The 20,612-nt window shown below is 31.4% G+C and overlaps 5 protein-coding genes across 5 annotated transcripts; 3 read left to right on the top strand and 2 right to left on the bottom strand.

The window, feature by feature from the left end:
* The first annotated feature begins 2,089 nt into the window (after positions 1–2,089).
* LOC125831087 (homeobox protein knotted-1-like 6) lies at positions 2,090–6,859 on the top strand. Its single transcript, XM_049510278.1, has 5 exons — positions 2,090–2,320; positions 2,687–2,821; positions 3,195–3,321; positions 6,360–6,622; positions 6,701–6,859. Exons 1-5 carry the CDS (start codon positions 2,090–2,092, stop codon positions 6,857–6,859), a joined length of 915 nt encoding a protein of 304 aa, XP_049366235.1.
* Positions 6,860–8,456: 1,597 nt separating this feature from the next.
* Positions 8,457–10,933, top strand: LOC125831686 (cysteine-rich receptor-like protein kinase 42). The gene is made up of 6 exons (XM_049510866.1): positions 8,457–9,063; positions 9,311–9,430; positions 9,522–9,872; positions 9,966–10,200; positions 10,277–10,421; positions 10,515–10,933. Exons 1-6 carry the CDS (start codon positions 8,457–8,459, stop codon positions 10,908–10,910), a joined length of 1,854 nt encoding a protein of 617 aa, XP_049366823.1. The 3' UTR covers positions 10,911–10,933.
* A 1,640-nt stretch (positions 10,934–12,573) lies between these two features.
* On the bottom strand, positions 12,574–15,511 carry LOC125831249 (SUMO-conjugating enzyme SCE1-like). The gene is made up of 5 exons (XM_049510442.1): positions 15,393–15,511; positions 15,118–15,201; positions 13,274–13,426; positions 13,070–13,186; positions 12,574–12,823 (listed from the first exon to the last, which is right to left on the bottom strand). Exons 1-5 carry the CDS (start codon positions 15,459–15,461, stop codon positions 12,761–12,763), a joined length of 486 nt encoding a protein of 161 aa, XP_049366399.1. The 5' UTR covers positions 15,462–15,511; the 3' UTR covers positions 12,574–12,760.
* Positions 15,512–17,047: 1,536 nt separating this feature from the next.
* Positions 17,048–17,503, bottom strand: LOC125831326 (SKP1-like protein 1B). Its single transcript, XM_049510526.1, has one exon. The coding sequence runs from the start codon at positions 17,501–17,503 to the stop codon at positions 17,048–17,050; it is 456 nt and encodes a 151-aa protein (XP_049366483.1).
* Positions 17,504–19,250: 1,747 nt separating this feature from the next.
* LOC125831156 (uncharacterized) lies at positions 19,251–20,435 on the top strand. Its single transcript, XM_049510341.1, has one exon. The coding sequence runs from the start codon at positions 19,295–19,297 to the stop codon at positions 20,297–20,299; it is 1,005 nt and encodes a 334-aa protein (XP_049366298.1). The 5' UTR covers positions 19,251–19,294; the 3' UTR covers positions 20,300–20,435.
* The last annotated feature ends 177 nt before the right edge of the window (positions 20,436–20,612 follow it).

The following is a 20,612-nucleotide window of genomic DNA, read 5'->3' as shown; positions in this document are numbered from 1 at the left end:
CTATTATGATAAAAAAGATATAAAAAAGGTATTGAAGGATAATTGAGTTAATGCATGCATTAAAATCATTGCATTGCTCATACCTAGAAATCTATGGTATTAGCAATACACACTTTAATACACAATAGAGCGTATAACTAATGCAAGCATAGGTTGAAAAAGAGTACCAAACAAAGTACTAATAATATATAAGGCTAATACATGCATTATTTTTTTTAATACACAAGGCTAAGACTTCGGCAACACTTTACTTTGAGAAAAAATAATATTTTTTTTTTATGTCTTGATCTTTTTAATCATGAATGCCCAAGATTTGCTCGAGATGTGTGCTTCTCTTTGTGAAAACCCCAAAAATTGATGGGATATATTCGAGATGCATGCTTCTTCAAAAGGAATATGTGATCTTTTTATGGCTGTGAATTACGGTTTATGATAAAGGCAATCTAAGAAATTCAGGATTTAAAATATGAAGAAGTAATTAATATATAAATAAATCAATGAAATTCAATATTCACTATACATACAATAAAAATAAAATAATTAAATATATATATACCGAAAAAAAATCAAATGTTTGGCGTAGTCATATATTCTAAATATGACTATGTATATATATGGCTTAAAAATCAAACAGTCGTCACTCGTAGTCATATGTTCAAATACGTCATATAAAAATATTCAATATTTGATGATTGTTTGCGTTCTGTTATTTTTTCTTAATTGAGAAACGGAACCAATGCATAGATTAGCTATACGATGATCATTTTTTGTTAGGCGTTTGATTAATTGCATTAAGATTTGATATTTAAAATAATTTATTATTTATATTTCAAATCAAACAAACAATGAATATACAATTACACCCTTAATTAGATGATTCACCTTCCTAGACTTTTACGGAAAAGACGAGTAATTTTATCTTTTTGGTGTTATTTTCATGTATATATATTGTATACATTACAAATGGCATAAGTTATCCTATTTTGTTTTTGATATATTAAATTATATTATACATCTTTCAAAAGACAAAGAAGAAGTAATATGATTAAATTTTATTATACCATGATATTATTTCATCCTATCCCGCAAACAAAGGTGGATTAAAATACCAGAGGAAACGTTAGAATATAGCCATTTTCCTTCACTTGCATGTACTCCATTTAATTTTCATCACTAATACTGCTTAAGCTCTCAAATTATGACAATCAACAAGATTTTTCCTAATATATATCAAATTATAACAATCAACAAGATTTTTCCTAATATATCTCAAATTATAAATGAAATATATTTTGAAATGGTAAACTTATTTACATAATATATAGGTATTTGAAAAGTTGCATAAAAGTTTTTTTAAAATTTGAATAGAAAGATCTTTCAAGTACTCAATTAAAACATATTTTTCAAAAAATAAATAAATAAAAACACGCTGTAGTTTGAAAGATCTAATTTATTTAATAAGATTTATGCATTGACAAGGTAAAACAAAATTACACAATCATATTACTTATTAAGTGATTAATTACTCCTAAATATCTTCATAATTAAACATCAATTGATGATATGATAATAATAATACTTAACTAACCTACTGTGTCGTGAGTCGCAATTTATGTGATATATATGCTTTCCTTTTTATTTTTTCCACAATTTTTTTTTACAATTAGAAATAACTTAATTTATAGCCACACACATGTTTAAGATTTGTTTACACCACAATTTTATTTTATTTTAAAAAATATTTCTTTATATTATCTCTAATCAATTAATGTGATATAAATAGAAGAGGAATAGAGTGTTTACCAATAAAATTCAATGACAGTGTAAAATATAAATATTCCATTTAGAAAAATAAAATAAAGAGGAGAGAAGTAGTTTCTTTTCCTGATCACCAGGTGCTGTGCCTTATTATAAAAAAACTTTCTCCACGTATAATTTATTTGTTTATACACAAAAGTTTTTCTCTCCCCTCTCTTTGTCTCAATTAATTTCTCTTTTATTTTTAGTAGGGAAAAGTTATTAATTTAGAAACCTTGTGTTATAACTTGAATTTAAAGAAAATATAGTAGGAATTAAATTATTAAGATTAATGGAGGAAATTATGTACGAATTTGGTGGTTACTCCGATGATCATGATTTTGAATGGCCGGCGGCGGAGGAGTTTTCCGATGGATCGGACGGAAACATTATGTCGTCGGAAGTATTTTCAGTAGTAGTTGATACTTGTTCTAATTTACAAGAAGAAGATCAGAAAAAGAATATTATCTCTTCTCATCTGTTGTATCCAAAGCTTCTTCTTACTTACATCGACTGTCATAAGGTAACTTAAGCCTTTTCTTTTCTTTTTTTTCATTTCCGAAAGGACAAGGAAAATCGATAAGTTGACGGTTTGAGTCAAGCTGAAACACCGTTGATCCTTTAGATGGGTGGGGTGGAAAGAAAAACCCTCAAAAAAAATAATTTAGGTTTGATTTTAGGGTTTTGATATGCAACTTCTAGGGTTAAGACATGGATGATAAGAAATGAAGTACTAGTATATTACTATATCCCTTCTTATTTGATAATTTTCACTGATAATTATAATTGTTAAAGTGTGTGTTTATCTGATTTCATAAATAAATAAAAATTTAAGCGGTTAGAGAAATTTTATTTACTCAAGTATATTCTCAAACCATAATGTTTGTAGGTGGGAGCACCACCTGAGATTGTGAATATGTTGGACAATATTGCCCAAGAAAATGATCTTCATAGGAGATCAAGTAGCTGCAGCACTGCCTTAAATCAACCAATCACCGAGGATTCTGAGCTAGATGATTTCATGGTAATTTCAATCCTTGTTTTATCCCCTTATATTTTCTGTATGGTTAGGGGTTTTGGGGATATAAATGGGATCTATATATGTGTATATGATAATATATTTGGTGTAGTTTCATAAGACAGTTTTACCTCTACTAAAACGTAGAGATATATTTTTGGTAGATCTTCGGCTCAAGTCAAACATTACACAAAATCAAGTATTTAAAGCAAACATAGTAATAAAGAAGTAAAACAACGGTAAAGAGAACCATGGAAAAAATAAATAATATGATAACTGAAGTCAAGGAGAGAACATGTAATGCTGAAATCAAAGAGTAATGTGTAGATATGTGTTTGTTAATATCTTTTATAGTGATTAATGTTGATGTACTACGCAGGCAACTTATTGTGATGTGTTGGCTAAGTTGAAGTTGGATCTGGGAAGGTCTTTCAATGAAGCAACTACTTTTCTTAACGATATTCAAACTCAACTTACCAATCTCTCCACTACAACAAATATCTCAGGTATATATCTCTCTCTTTCTCTCCATACATATATATATATATATATATCGTGTCTTATCAGGACATATCCTAATACTCCAGCTGTTCTATTTATGTGATATTTTTTATTTATCGAGATTTGAACTTTGACCAACATTTTAAAATGTATTTCATTACATTGAAAACAACAACCCGTGGGGTTTAAGGAGGGTACAATATATGCTGACCTAAGTTATTTTGAAAACACCCTCGGCTCAAAAAATAGTCCAGAAAGAGAAGTACAAGAAATACCAGATAGTAACAAAAGCAACAAATATTTCACTATATTGACATGAGAAGAATACCGTGTTAAGGAAATGAAACATAACTCAATCTCAAAAACTTGTTCAAGATATGAAAATTGTCTTAAGACTCTATATGGAGATGAAGATTCAAAGAGTGTGTTTGGTATATTATGCACCTTTAGTTTAAGCTAAGCTAGTACATGATTAAAAAGTTCTTTTAATTCTTAAACTTTAATTAGGTCAAATCAAATTAACTAAGACACATAAAATAATAAAATATATAGATGGAAGTAATCCAAGTATTTTGCTTTAATATGCTTATTGCTCAAAATACTTCTATATAACTGTACTTTTGTTCTCAGGCTTTCTAATAGTAGTAATGGTAATGGTGAAAAAGTGAAATGCAGAAGGTGAATCCTAGATTTACTATAGATAGAACAAACATTCTGAATATGGTATAAGAAAATATAATAAGTTGATGACCTTACCTTGATCAATGAGATAAAATAGTAATGTCTAGAATATTTATCCACATGATGAGTTGCATATATAATGAGGTAGCTTTGTTAGATTCTTTTTAGTTTTATGAACACTTGATAGTTAATTCCTTAAACTATATGCATAAATGGGGTAAAAAAAAAAAACACAATTACTATCTGACAGGCTAGCTCTGAATGACATGACATTTCCTTGTTTGAACAAAAGCCATTACCACGTTTGATTTGCAGTAGATTCGTCTGAGTTCTGACTCTTCTAAAAGTTAAAAGATTTTTTTTCCTTTAGAGCTCGTGTTGAAGACATAGGTACTGGCGAGAAAGGTTGGTCGGACGGTAATAACCCCTCACTTTCTTGTGAGTTCGAGACAGCAAAAAAGGTGAGAGAGTCCATAGGCGGTGTCAAAAAAGAAAAGAAAGAAAAGCAGACAAGTACTTAAAAAATAGGCGTAATGCATAAATTTTTCTTTTAATTTGATCTTTGATGACATGTATGCCCTCCAACTTTTGAGTGAGCATAAGTAGATTGTCAACATTGTCTCTCAAATGAGGTATCATACGCTCCATTTTCTGCAAACTTATAAAATTAGATGATATTGTTTATCTCTCATATGATTTTATCACACTCTTCAATATGATACTGAATATCAAAATTAGGAATTATAATTAGTAAGGGGATAAATTACAAGAATATCACATTTGAAATTTGAACCAACAATCTAAAGTAATTTTTGAAGTCTCTTTACTAGTAAAATGGAGAGAAATTAAACCTTATAATTAATTAGTTTAGAAGGAATATTAGGTTATTAATTAAATATAGTAAGCATGTGATATGGTGGCAGAATGAAGTACAATAAAAGTTTAAGTTTCCAATACATATCTCCATGATCTTGTCAACATCCAATAGTTTCAATCTTCGATTCATCATTGTCTCTAAATCTCAACTTTAAGCTGATTTATGGAGTAATTAAATAGTATAAAAGTTATGGCCGTATACATTATATATTCAGTTAGTACACAAATTAAAGAAGTTACGTTCCTCAATGTTTAGATACTTTTAGTTTAAATTTGCTTTTGTTGCTTAATTAATCAAAAGAAATTAAGAGTGTGGCCTTTTGGTTATTTTAAGTACTATAATCCAGTCTAGAAAAGCTGTTATTCCATGCATTAATGTTGGAGATAATTTGTAGTGACAGATTTATGACATTAAAAGCTTATTATATTAACAGATCATATGTGAAACTTATATTATTGTGATGTGATCCAGTTTCAGAAGATAGAATTTTTTTTTAAAAAATAATTACTTTAGGGTTATTTGGGGCTTGCATGCTAAGTCGTCTCAATTTATGTGGAACTTTTCATATTTCAATTAGTCAAATAAATTTATTTTTTATCGTGATATTTTTATATGTTTTGAAAAATATTGATTATTGTAACTTATGACTCTTTTTACTAAGTCCTCAAATATATAAATTTTATTATTTAAAAAACTTACCGATAATTTTATATTTGGATTCACCATTAAAATTTACAATTTGACTCTCAAAATCCAAATTACTGTACCAAAATATATACTATTAGATTTCTATATTTTTCTTGCATTTGTCTATAGGAGTACTATGTATTTATTTTATTGATTTAGTCTTTTGTTTTATCTTTCAATTTTTGAGTTGCATGGTCAATGTGAAATGACTTTAAGTCTACTATTTATAACAATGCTATAAGCACAAAAAAAATAATACTGTAATGAGTATTATCATTTTATAGATTGAAGTTAATAGACTCATAAAATTTGAGTTCAAACATAGTCGATCATTTGTGAGATAAGCAGTTTGTGCAATAAAAGAAAAACCAAAAGATATAGAGACTGTGTGCCATACCTATTTGATTCTCTGACTCTGAAACGACATAACTAACCTACGCCTTTGTCACGAGTTATAAGTAACCTGATCTTGTCCTTTACTCCATATTTTATCCGTTTACTTTTACTTTTATCACATTTCAGTTCACCAAATTAAAGTGAATCAACTATCTTTAAAGTTGAATTGAATTAGATTAGTACAATGTTTTAAATTTATATGAAAAATACTATAAGTTGCATTCCTTTCATTTGTAATTATTATAATGAAAAATATATTTTAAGATGTTTGGTCAATGTTCATACGATTTAACTCTCAAACTGTGTTTGCTACGAGCAAAACAATATATTAATGATGAAGTTTGTAGCTAATTTTAATCTAATTTAATTATTTTTGTTGGTTATTTCAATTTATTTTGAAAGAAGAAGGAGTGGAGGCGGAGGAGGGTGATACAATGGGTGGTGAGGTTAATAATAATGGGCAGCAGAATAGTAGTAGTGATGAAATATTGTGCAGATCAGGAAGTGAAATAAAGGATAAATTAATGGAAAAGTACAGTGGATATATAACAAGTTTAAAGCATGATTTTTGCAAGAAGAATTATAACAAGGGAAAACTACCAAAAGAAGCAACACAAATTTTGCTAAACTGGTGGACTACTCACTACAATTGGCCTTATCCTACGGTAATTAATTAATTAGCCATTTCATTTGTTTTGCAAATTGATCACCTTTTTTTTTTTATTTTGGTGAATATAATGCAGGAAGGAGAGAAAGTAAGGCTAGCAGAATCAACAGGTTTAGATCCAAAGCAGATTAACAACTGGTTCATAAATCAACGGAAACGACACTGGAAATTACCTTCACAAAACATGCAATTCCCTGTTATGGAAACCATATATGGTCGTCATTTTTCTCAATAATTTTTTTTGTCTATATTTAGGAAACTAAATCTCTTTCCACCAATAAATGTGGTTTAATTTCTAACAAAATTATTGAGGATTGACAAATTTTATGTTAGAATCTAATTCCCATTCATGTGAGCTTGTTCACATTGTTGGTTTTAAGTTTGGATAAAGAAAAAGACATGTCGATGATCAATTGGAAACAACAACTTTATAGGGTAGAGTATGTCTTACCTTTTTCAAACTCTATTTGTGGGTCGGAGATAATATTTTATAGGGTTTAAATATACGTCATACGTGAACTCGTGCTCTCTCAGTAAAACAAGGTATTTTATGTACATATATATTCTAAAATTAGCAGTACAATATTATTTGCTCGCATTGTGTTGCAAAAAGGCTAAATGGTGCACTTGGTTGAGTGTTTAGTTATTTACCTTAAATATCATTTCTCACATTTTTTCCTACTCTTTTTTAGTGGTGCACCCATATTCTTGAATTACACCAGTTTTTTTTACCCCTCCCTAGAAATTTCCACCTTTTTGCTTCTTGATGACTCAAACTCATAGCCTTAGGTTGGAAGTGAGGATGCTTATCATCCCAACAACTCCCTCTCGACTGGAATTACACCAGTTTGTTATTATTGTTGATGAAAATTTTTATGTTTGATTGTCACCCTATCGGCTATCGCAACCCTCTCTTTCGTCCACCTAGATTGTAGACCGACAATGTAAGTAAGCTCCGACTCACTATTTATTTGTAACAACGGGTGCAGGTAAGCATAAACATAAAGAAATTCTACTATAAATACGTTTATAAAAATCGAGATGAAAACAACGGTCACCCTACATCTGCTGCTAAAAATGTGGATTTATCTCTGATTATAGTTTTAGCTTAATAGAAATACACATATTAATGATATAGATTAAAAAAAAAAGTATAAAATTATCCAAAAAATATATATTTTAAATGATTTAATTACCATACACCATTATGATTTAAGAGCAAATAAGCTGTGATGGAACATAAAAATTAATACTAGCCATTTATATTATTATCTCAACTCAACTCTCGAACAAAATCGAATCGAAAATCATTGACAGTACTTTCAATTTTCCCCAAACGGGGTAGTCCCGTTATTTTCTTCTCTCTTCCTCTGCGAAAAAAATTAATTTTTCACAACACATTTATGCATTCTCATGTGTGTTTGCATAAAATAAAAAGAGAAAGGAAGAAGAAGAAGGAAAGGTGGAGAAAATTGAAAATAAGTCCACTTTTAGATATTTTTCCATAACATGTTTCAATCCTTTACAAATATGTTTTATTTGTTACAGAAATACCAAATTGTTCATTGTACAAATGGAAAATAGCTTAGGATCAATCTTTGTCCTGTTCGTTTTGTTTAAAAAAAAACCGAAGAAAATTGAATTCTTATTTTAATTTAATGCCTTATGCACCAAGATACCTTGAACATGTTACGTTCATCTCTTTAATTATCTTCATATTTATGATTTCTCCGTCTCTTTGTGATCCTAGAACTTCTGTTGCTAATATTTCTTGCAAGTCTCGAGCAAATGTGGCGACTAATGTTGATTTAATACCAAAATTTACACAAGTTATGGAGACTACTCTCCATGATTTCATATTGGAAAATAAGTCTGCAACATATGAAATGAATACGAATGCACCTGATATTTATGGAATGGCGAAATGCCATAATGATCTTTCTCAGGATGATTGCAAGCTCTGTTTTGAAGAAGCTAAAATTAAGCTAACAAAATGTATTCCTGCTCCTGGTGGCTCTGTTTATCTAGACGGTTGTTTTCTCAGATATGAAGATTATAATTTTTTCGACGAGAGTATACTGAAGAATTCATCTATTTATGTTTGTGGTGCTCCCACCGATATAACGAATGATCAGTACATGAAGAGGGATTTTGCTGCAAGAGTTGATCGTGCAATTGTGAATGTTACAAGCATGTCGATAGTGAATGGTGGATTTGGGGCAACGATTGTGAAAAGTGGATTGCTTGCTATTTATGCATTAGGACAATGTTGGGATTATTTGCAACCCGAAATATGCACTATGTGTTTGAATAATGCTGGAGATATGCTAAGGAAATGTTTGCCTGCTGCAGAGGGAAAAGCTATGAATGCTGGTTGCTATTTGAGATACTCTTCTAATAAATTCTTCGATGATGGAGCACTAGTCCTCGCTGATAAAGGTAACGCCAAAGAATTTCTTGTTAATTAGTCTCTGGACGTCCCTGATACACTAAGCTCCCACTATGCACGGGTTTGGAAATATATATTGGGTCTATTCTGTAATGTGTCTAGTCTTACCTGCATTTCTGCAAGAGCTAGGTTGTCTCCATGGCTTGTCTATTTCTAGCAAAGTATGAAGGAGATATTTGTTACTTAGTATATATATTTTTTAGCTAACATTTGGTCCGGTGTTCAATTTTTTTTCAGGACCAACAAAGTGTAAGAATGTATGGATAATTGCAGCGATTGTATTATCGTCTATCTTGGGAGTATTTGCTATTTTAGGAGCTTTTTTAGGCTATAGAAGATATTCTCAGGATAAAGGAGGTATACTTTCAAATCTTGAATTCCATAAATTAGTTTCTGTTTGTTCATGTTCTGATGGATCTTCTGCTTATCGCGATATCTATATATATAGGTACAAATAGGATTCATAAGATTCCACTGGCTCTTGAGACGTCGAAACTAAATTTCAAGTATGAAATGCTAGAACAAGCAACAGGGGGGTTTGATCCTTTAAACAAGTTAGGCCAAGGTGGATCTGGTTCAGTATATAAAGGGATTCTTTCTGATGGCAAAAAAATTGCTGTGAAAAGATTATTGTACAATACGCGTCAATGGGCAGAGGAGTTCTTCAATGAGGTCAATTTGATAAGTGGTATTCAGCACAAAAATGTTGTGAAACTCTTGGGATGTAGCATAGAAGGACCAGAAAGTCTTCTGGTTTTCGATCATGTATCTAACAGGAACCTTGATCAATTGCTTTTCGGTAACTATTCTACAAGTTCAATCTAACTAGTAGTAGTATTTTACTATACTTTTGTAGGGACGGATTCAAAAATTTGATTGCTTTTTCTTGAAGATAAGAACAAACGTCAATTTTTAAGCTGGAAGGAGCGATTTGATATTATATTGGGAATAGCAGAAGGGATAGCACATCTTCATGAAGGAAGCAAAGCAAAGATCATCCATAGAGATATTAAAAACAGTAATATTCTAGTAGATGATGAACTCGTCCCAAAAATTGCTGATTTTGGACTTGCTCGACGTTTTGCTCCCCATAAAACTCATGTCAGCACCGGAGTTGCAGGAACGTTGTAAGTTATCAATGTTTGAAATTGGTTTTTCTCCAAGAATACTTCTAGTCTATAATATGATTTAACACTGTTGTAGGGGATATCTAGCTCCTGAATATCTTCTTCAAGGATGTTTAACAGAGAAAGCAGATGTTTATTCATTTGGAGTGGTGGCCATAGAGGTTGCATGTTGTATAAAGAGCAACGTCTTTGTGAGTGATAACGGATCAGTTCTACAATCTGTAAGTTTCAAAACCATCCTTATTCAGTAACAACTTAAGCTTTTAGACGATCAGTTGGTCATATAGTTTGTGTTTTTTTAACTCTTGTAATAGGTGTGGAGAAATTACAAGTTGAATAAGATTACGGAGTCAATTGACAGTAGGCTGATGAGTGACTTTCAAGAAGAGGAGGCATCGCGTGTGCTTCAGCTAGGACTATTGTGCACACAAACTAGAAGATTTTCGCGACCATCTATGTCTCAAGTGGTAACAATCCTAAGAAACGAAGAAATTGAAATTCCAACGCCAATGCAACCTCCATTCCAGAACTCAAGTTTACTAGCTCCTCCAGATACAAGCAGTTCATCCATAACTAAAGATAGTTTCTGCTCAGAATGGTATTCCACAGATGGAATTTCTATTCATTCTTCTGAGTTTGCTAGCATTTCTAGCTCTCAATCAGGTGATTTTTCGACGTGTGAAAACAGTAGACTTTTGAAAATTGCTTGAGGATTTTGGTTGCTTGCCATTAGGTCTCTGAACCAAAGATCAAATGATTTGGAACTGACCCTATTTGCACATATGTAAAATTTAACAGCAGAGTCATGACTTGTAAATCACGGCATTGCTTTCGTTGGTGTATCTGTAACTATACAATTCAAGAGGATGAAATAGATTGAATCGATAGAGCTGTTTATGGAAATGTTACATTGCCAGTACTGGAAAATGTTATACAGTTTCTTGTCCTGATAAAATGGTCTCAGTGGTTGAGCTACTCTGAAGCAAAAGACTAATATTGACTTCATGTGACAAGAGACATAAACAAAGTTGATTGCTTATATACGACCCATCTAATAGTTATTATCTCATAAAATCACTTTCACTATTAAAGGAAATTGGAATGAAGAAGACATATGACTTTCTGAGATAATAACTATAAGTTGAGTGACCATCTGAGAGAAATATTAGATGGTCGTCTAACTTTTTCAATAACTATAAAATTATAGACCATGATCTAATGTTTTCTCATGCTCAAATTGGATCATTAGACCATGATTTAAAGACCCTTATTTCATAAGTTGCAATATGGAGGTCATTTACTGATGAAAATTTGTGTATTAATTTGAAAACATAACAAATTACTCCATCAAAACCTTGCCTATTTGGGAAGTCTGTGTAGCCCAAATTGGTCCATTTAAAAACTTAAAAAGAACTTGACATATTGGTCTCTTATTTTTGGAATATATATGAATGCTGAATTGGTAGTGCAACATATTTCTTTAAAACCATAAAAAGGAAACACCAAATTTCCATAAAAAAAAAAATGATAGAAGCAGATTCTTTCAATTGAAGGTGTACTTTTTAATGGTAACTTTGGAATGTTGCAAAATATTCTCATATTTCTTAAATTTTGTGTCTAATCAAACTATGTCACATAAATTGAGACGACTTATGAAGAAGTGTATTATTTTATGTAAAACAATATATTAGCTAGCATCCAGTCAGCCTGCCCAAAATGATGATATTTTTATATTGGAGTATTTTACCCGTTGCCCTAATTCCAAGCATGTTGCTACAAAACTCTATATAAAACGCAAATATAAACCCTAGTAAAGCCTCATTTCAGTGTTCGCCTCCTCTGCTTCTTTCTCTTTCTTTTTTTTTCATTTTATAGTAATTTATATGTTTCACTTCATGGATTTTCATGTATATATCTCATACAATATAAGCATATTATCTTTTTGCATCAATTTTTTTAATGTAGTTTTATTTGTGATTAAATAATGTGCAAAAACTTCCATCCGCTTGTAAAGCAATAATGAGCAAAGCGGCCATATTTTTGCACAAAGGGAAATTGATGCTTTGAGGAATTAGGCACTCTTTATATGGTGTGCTTTTTTCTGAATCTAAAAGGTTCAACTTTACTTATAAGTTTGACCTTCCTAGGTTCAAAGGGCAGACATTGAAAGATTTTTCATGTCATCATTATAATCAAATATTTTCGTAAGATTTTTGAGTTCAAGTTCCGAATATAGAGTAGCATTTGTTAGAGAAAACTTCACCATTCAATATGAGACTTTCCAGTACGAAACAACGGAAGGGAAACCAATTTAAAAAAAGGTAAACCTTTATGCTCACATTTGGTAAGCCTCCAAATATAACAAGTTACGTATAATGCTCAGTATTCATAATCTTATACTGGGAATAGGGTGGTAGTTAAATAAGTTATTTAACAATCCTCCAAAAAAGGAACCAGGATACAAAGATGGCCCTAACATCCTACTGACATTGCTAAGACTCAGGAGAAAGTTTAATTTAATTATTTACATAAGTACTAGTTCTAAACCAGCTAATTAATATTACAGTAGAGCTGGATATTGCTTAGCCTGCGCCTTCACTCGTTTCTTGTACTCAGTTTTATCCTGCAAAGGTGATGACCACATTATTATACACAATGACAATTCAGCTAAATTTCGGGATACATTTCGATTAAGCATTGTTATAAAGGACGGTTGTTATGGAGAGATCTGACTCTAACGGACAATATGATGCATACATGATTCAAATACAACAACTGACAACATTGTAAGGATTATGTGTAAGAAAAGAAATCCGGAAGTGTTGAATGTCAAAAGATAAAAAAATGTGTCAAAACTCAAGTACGATACCTTCTGCACATAGAGCTTATGGCACTCAAATTGTGCTGAAGAACTTGGATTTGGCTCGTCGAGTAATTCTTGGATGCCCACCAAAAGTTGTTTAACTGTAATCGCCGGACTCCACCCCTAGGAAAAGGTATTTGCAACAATTTAGAACTGTAAATACAAATCAGCAACACAGGAAATAATGCAATGTCAGCAACAAGTACTTACCAAGTCCGTGTTGAGGATAGACAAACATACATCTCCTGAAGGATAGACATTTATATGAAAGAAACCTGGAGGAAACTTGCACTTCGGGGGTTGGCTAGGATAGTCTTCACTGAAGAGCATTGTCAGTGGATAGTGACCCCCTTCCCAGTCAGTCTGTAAAATTTGAACATTATTCTTCACAATCAACTCAAGAAACAAGGTGAAAAAAAAAGGATTTTGATTACAGTAAATAGAAGCAAAATATATGTCGTACCAGGAATATCTAACCTTAACCCAATCACTAAATTTCCAAAAAAGAAAGTAAAAGACTTGAAAGGAAGAGCAAATGATTCAATAACTCAAAAGTCAGGTTAAGAAAGCACTTCTTCACAAGCAATGGGGGACAGATTGATCGAATAGTCACGGGAAGTGCCTCGTGTAATCATTCCATCACTACATTTTTCGTGTGACCCAGTGGTTATGTTGCTCAGGCCTCCTACTAGCCAATGTGTGGGCAATTAAAAGGGATCCCAAGTATGGGAAAATCCACTTGAATTTCTACAAGAAAGAATTTTTGACCCAAGAAGGAACATAAAAACACTATCACATTTTTTCGTGTTATCTGCAGCTTGTTGCTCAGCCGTCCTACTTGTTTGAGGCAAACCATATGAACTCTGATTTGATCCGAATATTAGCGCCATGGAGATTCAAAGTCTATTTCAAGGACTGGAGTGTCTATCACAGAACAACAGCAAATTGATTCAGGCCTACAGCTGACAAAGTCATTCATATATCATCACTACATATGTGTTTACACCTCTAAGTTTGACAAGTCATTTAGCACTATCCTCCTAATTTCTTGTTCTTCGATTTCGGTTATCACCTGTTTTTTTTTCTGTGCTTCAGCTATCGCATTATTCATTGTCGTTAGTGCTCTTCATTTCGCATTATTTCGTTGTTGTTATTGCTCTCATTTCTGTATTCCCTTTTTCAAACAGTTTGGAAATGTTTTATTTAAGTCAACGGTCTACTGGAAATAGCCTTGAGGCAGGGGCAAGGTCACCTTACACTCTATCCTCCCCATACCCCACTTGTAGGATTACACTGGATATGTTGTTGTTGTTAAAGATTGATCAGAGAGACAAATATGCTTAACAGACTTCCTGCTCTTTTCTCATAGATTTCAGTCATTCAGCTGTTTCACCTAGAAACTAATGAGACTAGCTAAAACTGTTAGTAGACTCAACTCCATGAGTTCTAGCTTGAATCGAGCGGGGTACTAAACCATAAAAACGCTCAGCATACAGCAAAGAGATATATTAATTATTAAGGAAAACATTATGAATGAATTTGTTACTTTTTCTTGAATTGCAGATATATTTTTAGCTTTATCTCCATTATGCCTTTTTTCTACTAAAGTTCACAACTTTAACTGCAGGGAGCACTATCTAAAGCTTATAGATAGAAAATAGAGAGGACCAGCAGTGATACAGATTCTGAAGCCTAGGACAAAAACTAGCACAAGTACTCCAATTCAAGGAACAAATCCTGAATTTAACTCACCATATTTTAAGGATAGGCCAAAGTAGATGCACCAAACAGTTGCATCTACCATGAGTAATTCTGCATCCATTGCCAATATTGGAGTGGAGTTATAACCATGTCTTTCCATAAACTCAGGAATACATTTTGCGTTTTTTCGTTTTTCTACTTTTTATTTTCCACTCGGTGTTGAGTACCATCTATAGCTCATATACGCTCGAACTCGAAACCTCATCGGACTAATATATTTTGGGCATATGACAAACATCAATACATACAAAGAAAAGATATCATAGTTAGAAAAATTCACACAAGAAACTTACCCCAGGTTTACCCGGGATAATACAACGCCACAACATCAAATTGGCAGACCCATCAGGACCAGTCTCCGGCCTTGCCACAAAACCCTAAACATAAAAAAATTTGACATAAACAAAAATTAATTTGGTTTTACACACCAAAGTTCCACTTTGAGGTAAAACATACCCACTAAACCCAATTTCTTGTGATATTTAATTAAGAATGAAAGAATATTTACCGCGTAATCACAATCTTGATTTTTTAATTAAAGTTAAGAGTAAGATGGGAAGGAACGCACATGTGGGTGATTCTTACGCCATGCTTTCCTCTCTTCAGCGAGACGACCACGCGCGATCCCACCAGCCATGTTTTTTTCTGTCAAAAAAAATCAATGGAGTAATAAACTGAAGCTAAAAGGGTTTTATTTACTTTATTTGTGGGAAAACAAAGGGTCCTATTTTCTCGAGCACTAGAAAAAAACAAAGGCTTTTATACACTTGTTATATTTTGTAAAATCTTATTTGCTTGATTTATATGCATACTTGTCCTTAATTATAATTCATTGATATGTGAGTTTTACTTTTCAAAATACAAAAAATATACCGTCCTACTAGATACTTCTATTAGATAATATATAAGTACAACATGGATTCAATATATATTACTTTATTTATTTTAAGTTATGTGACATGAATTTATAAAGTTCATCAGATTTTTTATATGTTTTTTTTAAATATTTGTAAGTTGTTTATTATTGTGATTTATAGTAATTTTCAAAATAATATATTACACTCGATCTGTCATAATTTATATGATACTGATAGAATTTCGATAGTATTCAATTTTTTTACACATTCTTTAATATTTTAAGTTGTTAATTATTGTGATTTATATCACTTTTATTACATAATTTTCAAATAATACATATTACTCCTCATGTCTCAGTTTATATGGCAATGATAAAATTTTGAGAATTATATGATTTTTAAAATATAGTTAATTATTATAATTTATCATACTTTTTTTAAATATATAACTGACTAAAAAAAATAAAATAAACAAATTTAAACAGAAAAAGTACGAAATTTTTAGAAATATCATCGCCTAAAAGCAAACGTAACAAACAATCGCCGTTTTCTAATCGATTCTATAAAGTCAGTAGTAATAACTAATAGTAACTAGTCTCAAGTCCTCTCGTGTCCTAATGCTAAACATATAATGACATCATAAAAAATTGAACTGTAATTTAAAAGATTTTCAAGGGATATATAAATAAAAATAAATAAAATTATTTCCTTTTTAATTATGTATAGAAATATTTATTTTAATTAAATAAAAATAAAAAGGCTAAATGAACACCAAAATGAGTACTATTATAATGGTCAATATGCTTGCCGACAGAGGGAAATTTAGGAATTTTGAATTGACGAAAAAATCACTTTCTTTCTTGCAACTCTTTTCTATAATTTGTTATGTTAGATATAGGGTTGTGTTAGGGTCTTTTTGCTTTGAGACTAGAATTTATAATAATTTTTATTGAAAACTCATACTATTGATCTTGAATCTTGATATGAACTCAGAAAAAGCATTTATGTGTTGCTTGCAAGAAAAAAAATTACTTTTTCATTTTAATTTAAGTGACATATTTCTATTAGGCATAAAGTAAAAGAGGGGAAAAATAAACTCTTAAAATTTATAATTTATAATTATTTTATTAAAGGTAAAGAAAAAAATTTAAATTAAGTTGTTCCTATCACAGAGAATTTTGAAGAGTAATAATTGATGTTTGACTAATTAATTAACGCCTTTTCTTTTGGCTTTTTTTTTTCTTCAAAATCTAAGAACAATTCTATAAAAAGGAACAATAGAATATAAAACTAAATAAAATAAAATAAGATATAGCAGACAGTTTTAAACCTAAAATAAAAAAAAATATTAAAAATAACTATAAAATTATTCAAAAGCCCAAGCATTCTCTTTACGGATCTCCTCTTCTTCCTCGGGAGTAAAATCATTCTTGATACCAAATTCTTTACGTATTTGTTCTGGTGTTTTCCCTTTAATCCTATCGGCAACTTCTTGACACATCATATCCAATATCTCCTTATCGTTAAGAAAATTAGCAGCTAAGATAAGAGCATGCAAAATTGAGTGGTGCACCTTCACAAAAGCCTTGTCAAAGTCCATCAACATGTCTTCAGAGACGCCTTCCTCTGAATGTTTCTTCCAGTATTCGATTACTTTGGTCATTGTTTTACTATCGACATTAGGCAGGGGAATGACGTTTGAAACACAATCGTCTTCAACCATATTCTTGATAGTTTGTGACCTTACGGCTATCGCCTTGTCCAGTACAAATTTCTTATCATCGCAAGTCTTTAAAGTTAAGAACTTTGTTGAAGAAGACATGATGATAAAAATATATTTGAATAAACTCAAAAGTTCTTGAATTTTACTTCAAGTTCTCTATCGATTCTGTATATTGAAAATAACTAACAACATCCCTATTTATAAAAGTAAGAAATCAAATTAAACTACGACTAGGAATCACTATAACTAACAAATCCTAATTAAACATGAATAAGTAAATACCATAAATAACAAATCCTAAACACCTAAAATTCCTACTTCAACTTTGAATTATTATTTCCAACAGAAACTAAGCATTTTTGTTTTTCTAGAAAACAAGCTATACTATTACTATAGTATTTAGTAGAATAGTAGTTGAGTTATGTAGCGCGTTACTTTATTATATGATTGTCAAAACATTTTTTTTTTTTATGGAAGACTTAGTCCTAAAGCTATTAATTTCTTCCTATCTGAATTCTGGCCACACATATCTGGACTAACCTCAAAACTTTTAGAAAATATAAGTAAAAAAACAAATAACTAAAAACACGTGAGGAAAAAGATATATCAAAACATTTTCATTTTTTGAAAATGACGTTGCCCTCACATATTTGTAAATTTGAAAATTCTTGAGTCAAGTTGTCAATTAAAGCATGCATTTCGCTATTTTTCTTTAAAAATTGTATTCTAATAAGTAATATTATGGAGTGGAAAATATTGACTATGTATGTGGTCTTTCATTCTGCACTTGAGATCTTCTAGATTTGATATCTTATTTCTTTTTTTTTGGTTTGAAATTGATGTATGCATGTCTGCGTCTAAGTTAACTGCAATTACAAAGACCACATAGAAGATTATAATATTAATTTCAATATCAACGTAATTTAAATGGCTCAATATATATAAGAAATAAATGTTAAATATAGTTTAGAGAATAGATTAATTATTATTTAAACTCTTTCTATATAATGTAATTTTAATGGAAGTCACCACGTCTTAAAATGCATAATTGTATTAGAATTTGGTTTAATACAATGATAATTTCTTAAGTTTATCATTAAGTTCATTTAGCCATTTAATTACGATGTGATAAAAAGGTTTCGTATGTGTATAGTGTACTCATGAGCTCGATATATAGTTCAGTGTACTCTGAACTTGATGCAAATCATTAGATTTATTCTCAAACTATTGACAATCTTAAAAAAAAAAACTCTTTTATTTGACTAACTGTACTTAAATACATCCCTAATCTCCCAACATGAGTGGAATATACCCCTGTATTCTCGTCAAGTTTAGAAGTGTTTTCAACACTTCTCTTGACCTTTTGTTAAGATCGAGCACCATGATCTTACAAGACTTTGAGACTAGTTTTCAATACTTCTCTGGATCACTCTTAATATCATATGTATTCACGTTAATAACTTGAAAACCTCATGAATATTTCGATTGATCATGATGTGTATAATTAAAAAAGAAAATATAATTTAGATAAATTCACTTATCTACCTAATAGACGTTTGTGAACCTGCCTAGATAATACTTTTTCTAATTGTTTGGATGCTAAATTAAAATATTTCACATTTCATCATATACTATCTAAAAATAAGACAAATTTATTAGAGTATAGTACTTGTAGTTGTTAGGATGCTGCAGTCTAAATTGAAAAGTCCATAATAACAGACAGAAACCAAAGGCGGCTACAACTCTGTCTGCCATTGGTCAAATTTATCATCAATTTCCTTTCTCTTTCCATCTTACTAACTACATTTATACTTATAATATCACTCATCTTCTTCCCCTGTTTTCTGAAACTGAGCTGAGTTTTCCATCATTCTCTCTAAGATTAATTACATGGAGATAGATGATAGTGCTAGTACTACTCCTTATATTAGTGCTTGTACAAGCCCTCAACATCGTTATGGCACGTTGTTTCTCAGTGCCCCTACTAGTCCTGCTCGTGTCTCCGCTGCCCTCTCTGATGATTTCCATATGATTACTGGTGGGGAAGGTCTAAAAGTACCCGGTGAAGTTCCGTTCAATTGGGAGGAAAGGCCTGGAATTCCGAAATCAAGAGATCAAATTAATGATGATGAGGAGGAGGATTTTGTTTTCGATTTTAGTGGACAGTTGGAAAGAAGCTCTGTTTCAGCAGCTGATGAGCTTTTTGATGGTGGAAAGATTAGGCCATTAAAGCCACCACCTAGATTACAATATGAAGCTGATTACAAACCATTTGATTCGCCTAGATCACCTAAGCAGAGATTCAAGCAAACTTTCTCCCCGAGAAATAAGAAGGAAATTGATCCATTTGCTGCAGCTATAGAACACACTGCTCGAATAGAAAAAATCGAAAAGCCTAAAAAGACGAGATCTTTATCTGTTCCTGATCTGGTATTTGATCACGAAAGCAATCAGGAGACCACAAAGACTGGCCCATACTCTTTGTGTTCCGTTTCATCATCGATATCACTCTGGTACAGGAAATGGAAACTGAAAGATTTGTTTCTATTCAGAAGTGCTTCTGAGGGCAGAGCGAGCAGTAAAGATCAATTAAACAAGTTTTTGAAGAAAACTCACGAGCAGGAGGAGGACGCCAAGACTTCAAGCTTCAGATCAACTGCTAGTAGTGTTGCATCATCATCGGTATCAACCTCCTTGATGAGGAGGAGGAGGGAGATTTCAGCTCATGAGATGCATTACACGTTGAATAGGGCATTCTCCGAAGAGATGAAGAGGAAAACATTTTTGCCATACAAGAAATTAGGGGTACTAGGTTGCTTAGGATTCATTCCGTCAATGGATGATACAAGTTTTAGAGGTGTTGCTCCTTCTATGTCCATGAATCGTCGTCAATAAAATCTCATCATCTCTGTGTGAAATTTTTTCTTCAATTTATTACGTTTAAGTGTATATCGTAGTTTGTAACATTTATGACCTCCAATCTTCTTGGCAGAAATTAAATATGTTTGTACAATATTGTATTTGAGATATATATCTATCTATGGAACATGTTAGTGCGAGGAAACGATGAAAAAGGAAAAACTTTCATTATTATACATGTCATGAAGTTATATAGATATTTGCATGTTAAGCATAAATAAAAGAATCAAATTAACAGTAAATTGGAGTGTGGGTGAAGAACAAAATATCCCCACAATCCTTTAACAGG

Source organism: Solanum verrucosum, unplaced genomic scaffold, assembly GCF_900185275.1.
Source record: "Solanum verrucosum unplaced genomic scaffold, falcon-dt-bn FXZP01000049.1, whole genome shotgun sequence".
NCBI lineage: Eukaryota > Viridiplantae > Streptophyta > Magnoliopsida > Solanales > Solanaceae > Solanum > Solanum verrucosum.
This window is presented reverse-complemented; position numbering and strand designations above follow the sequence as displayed.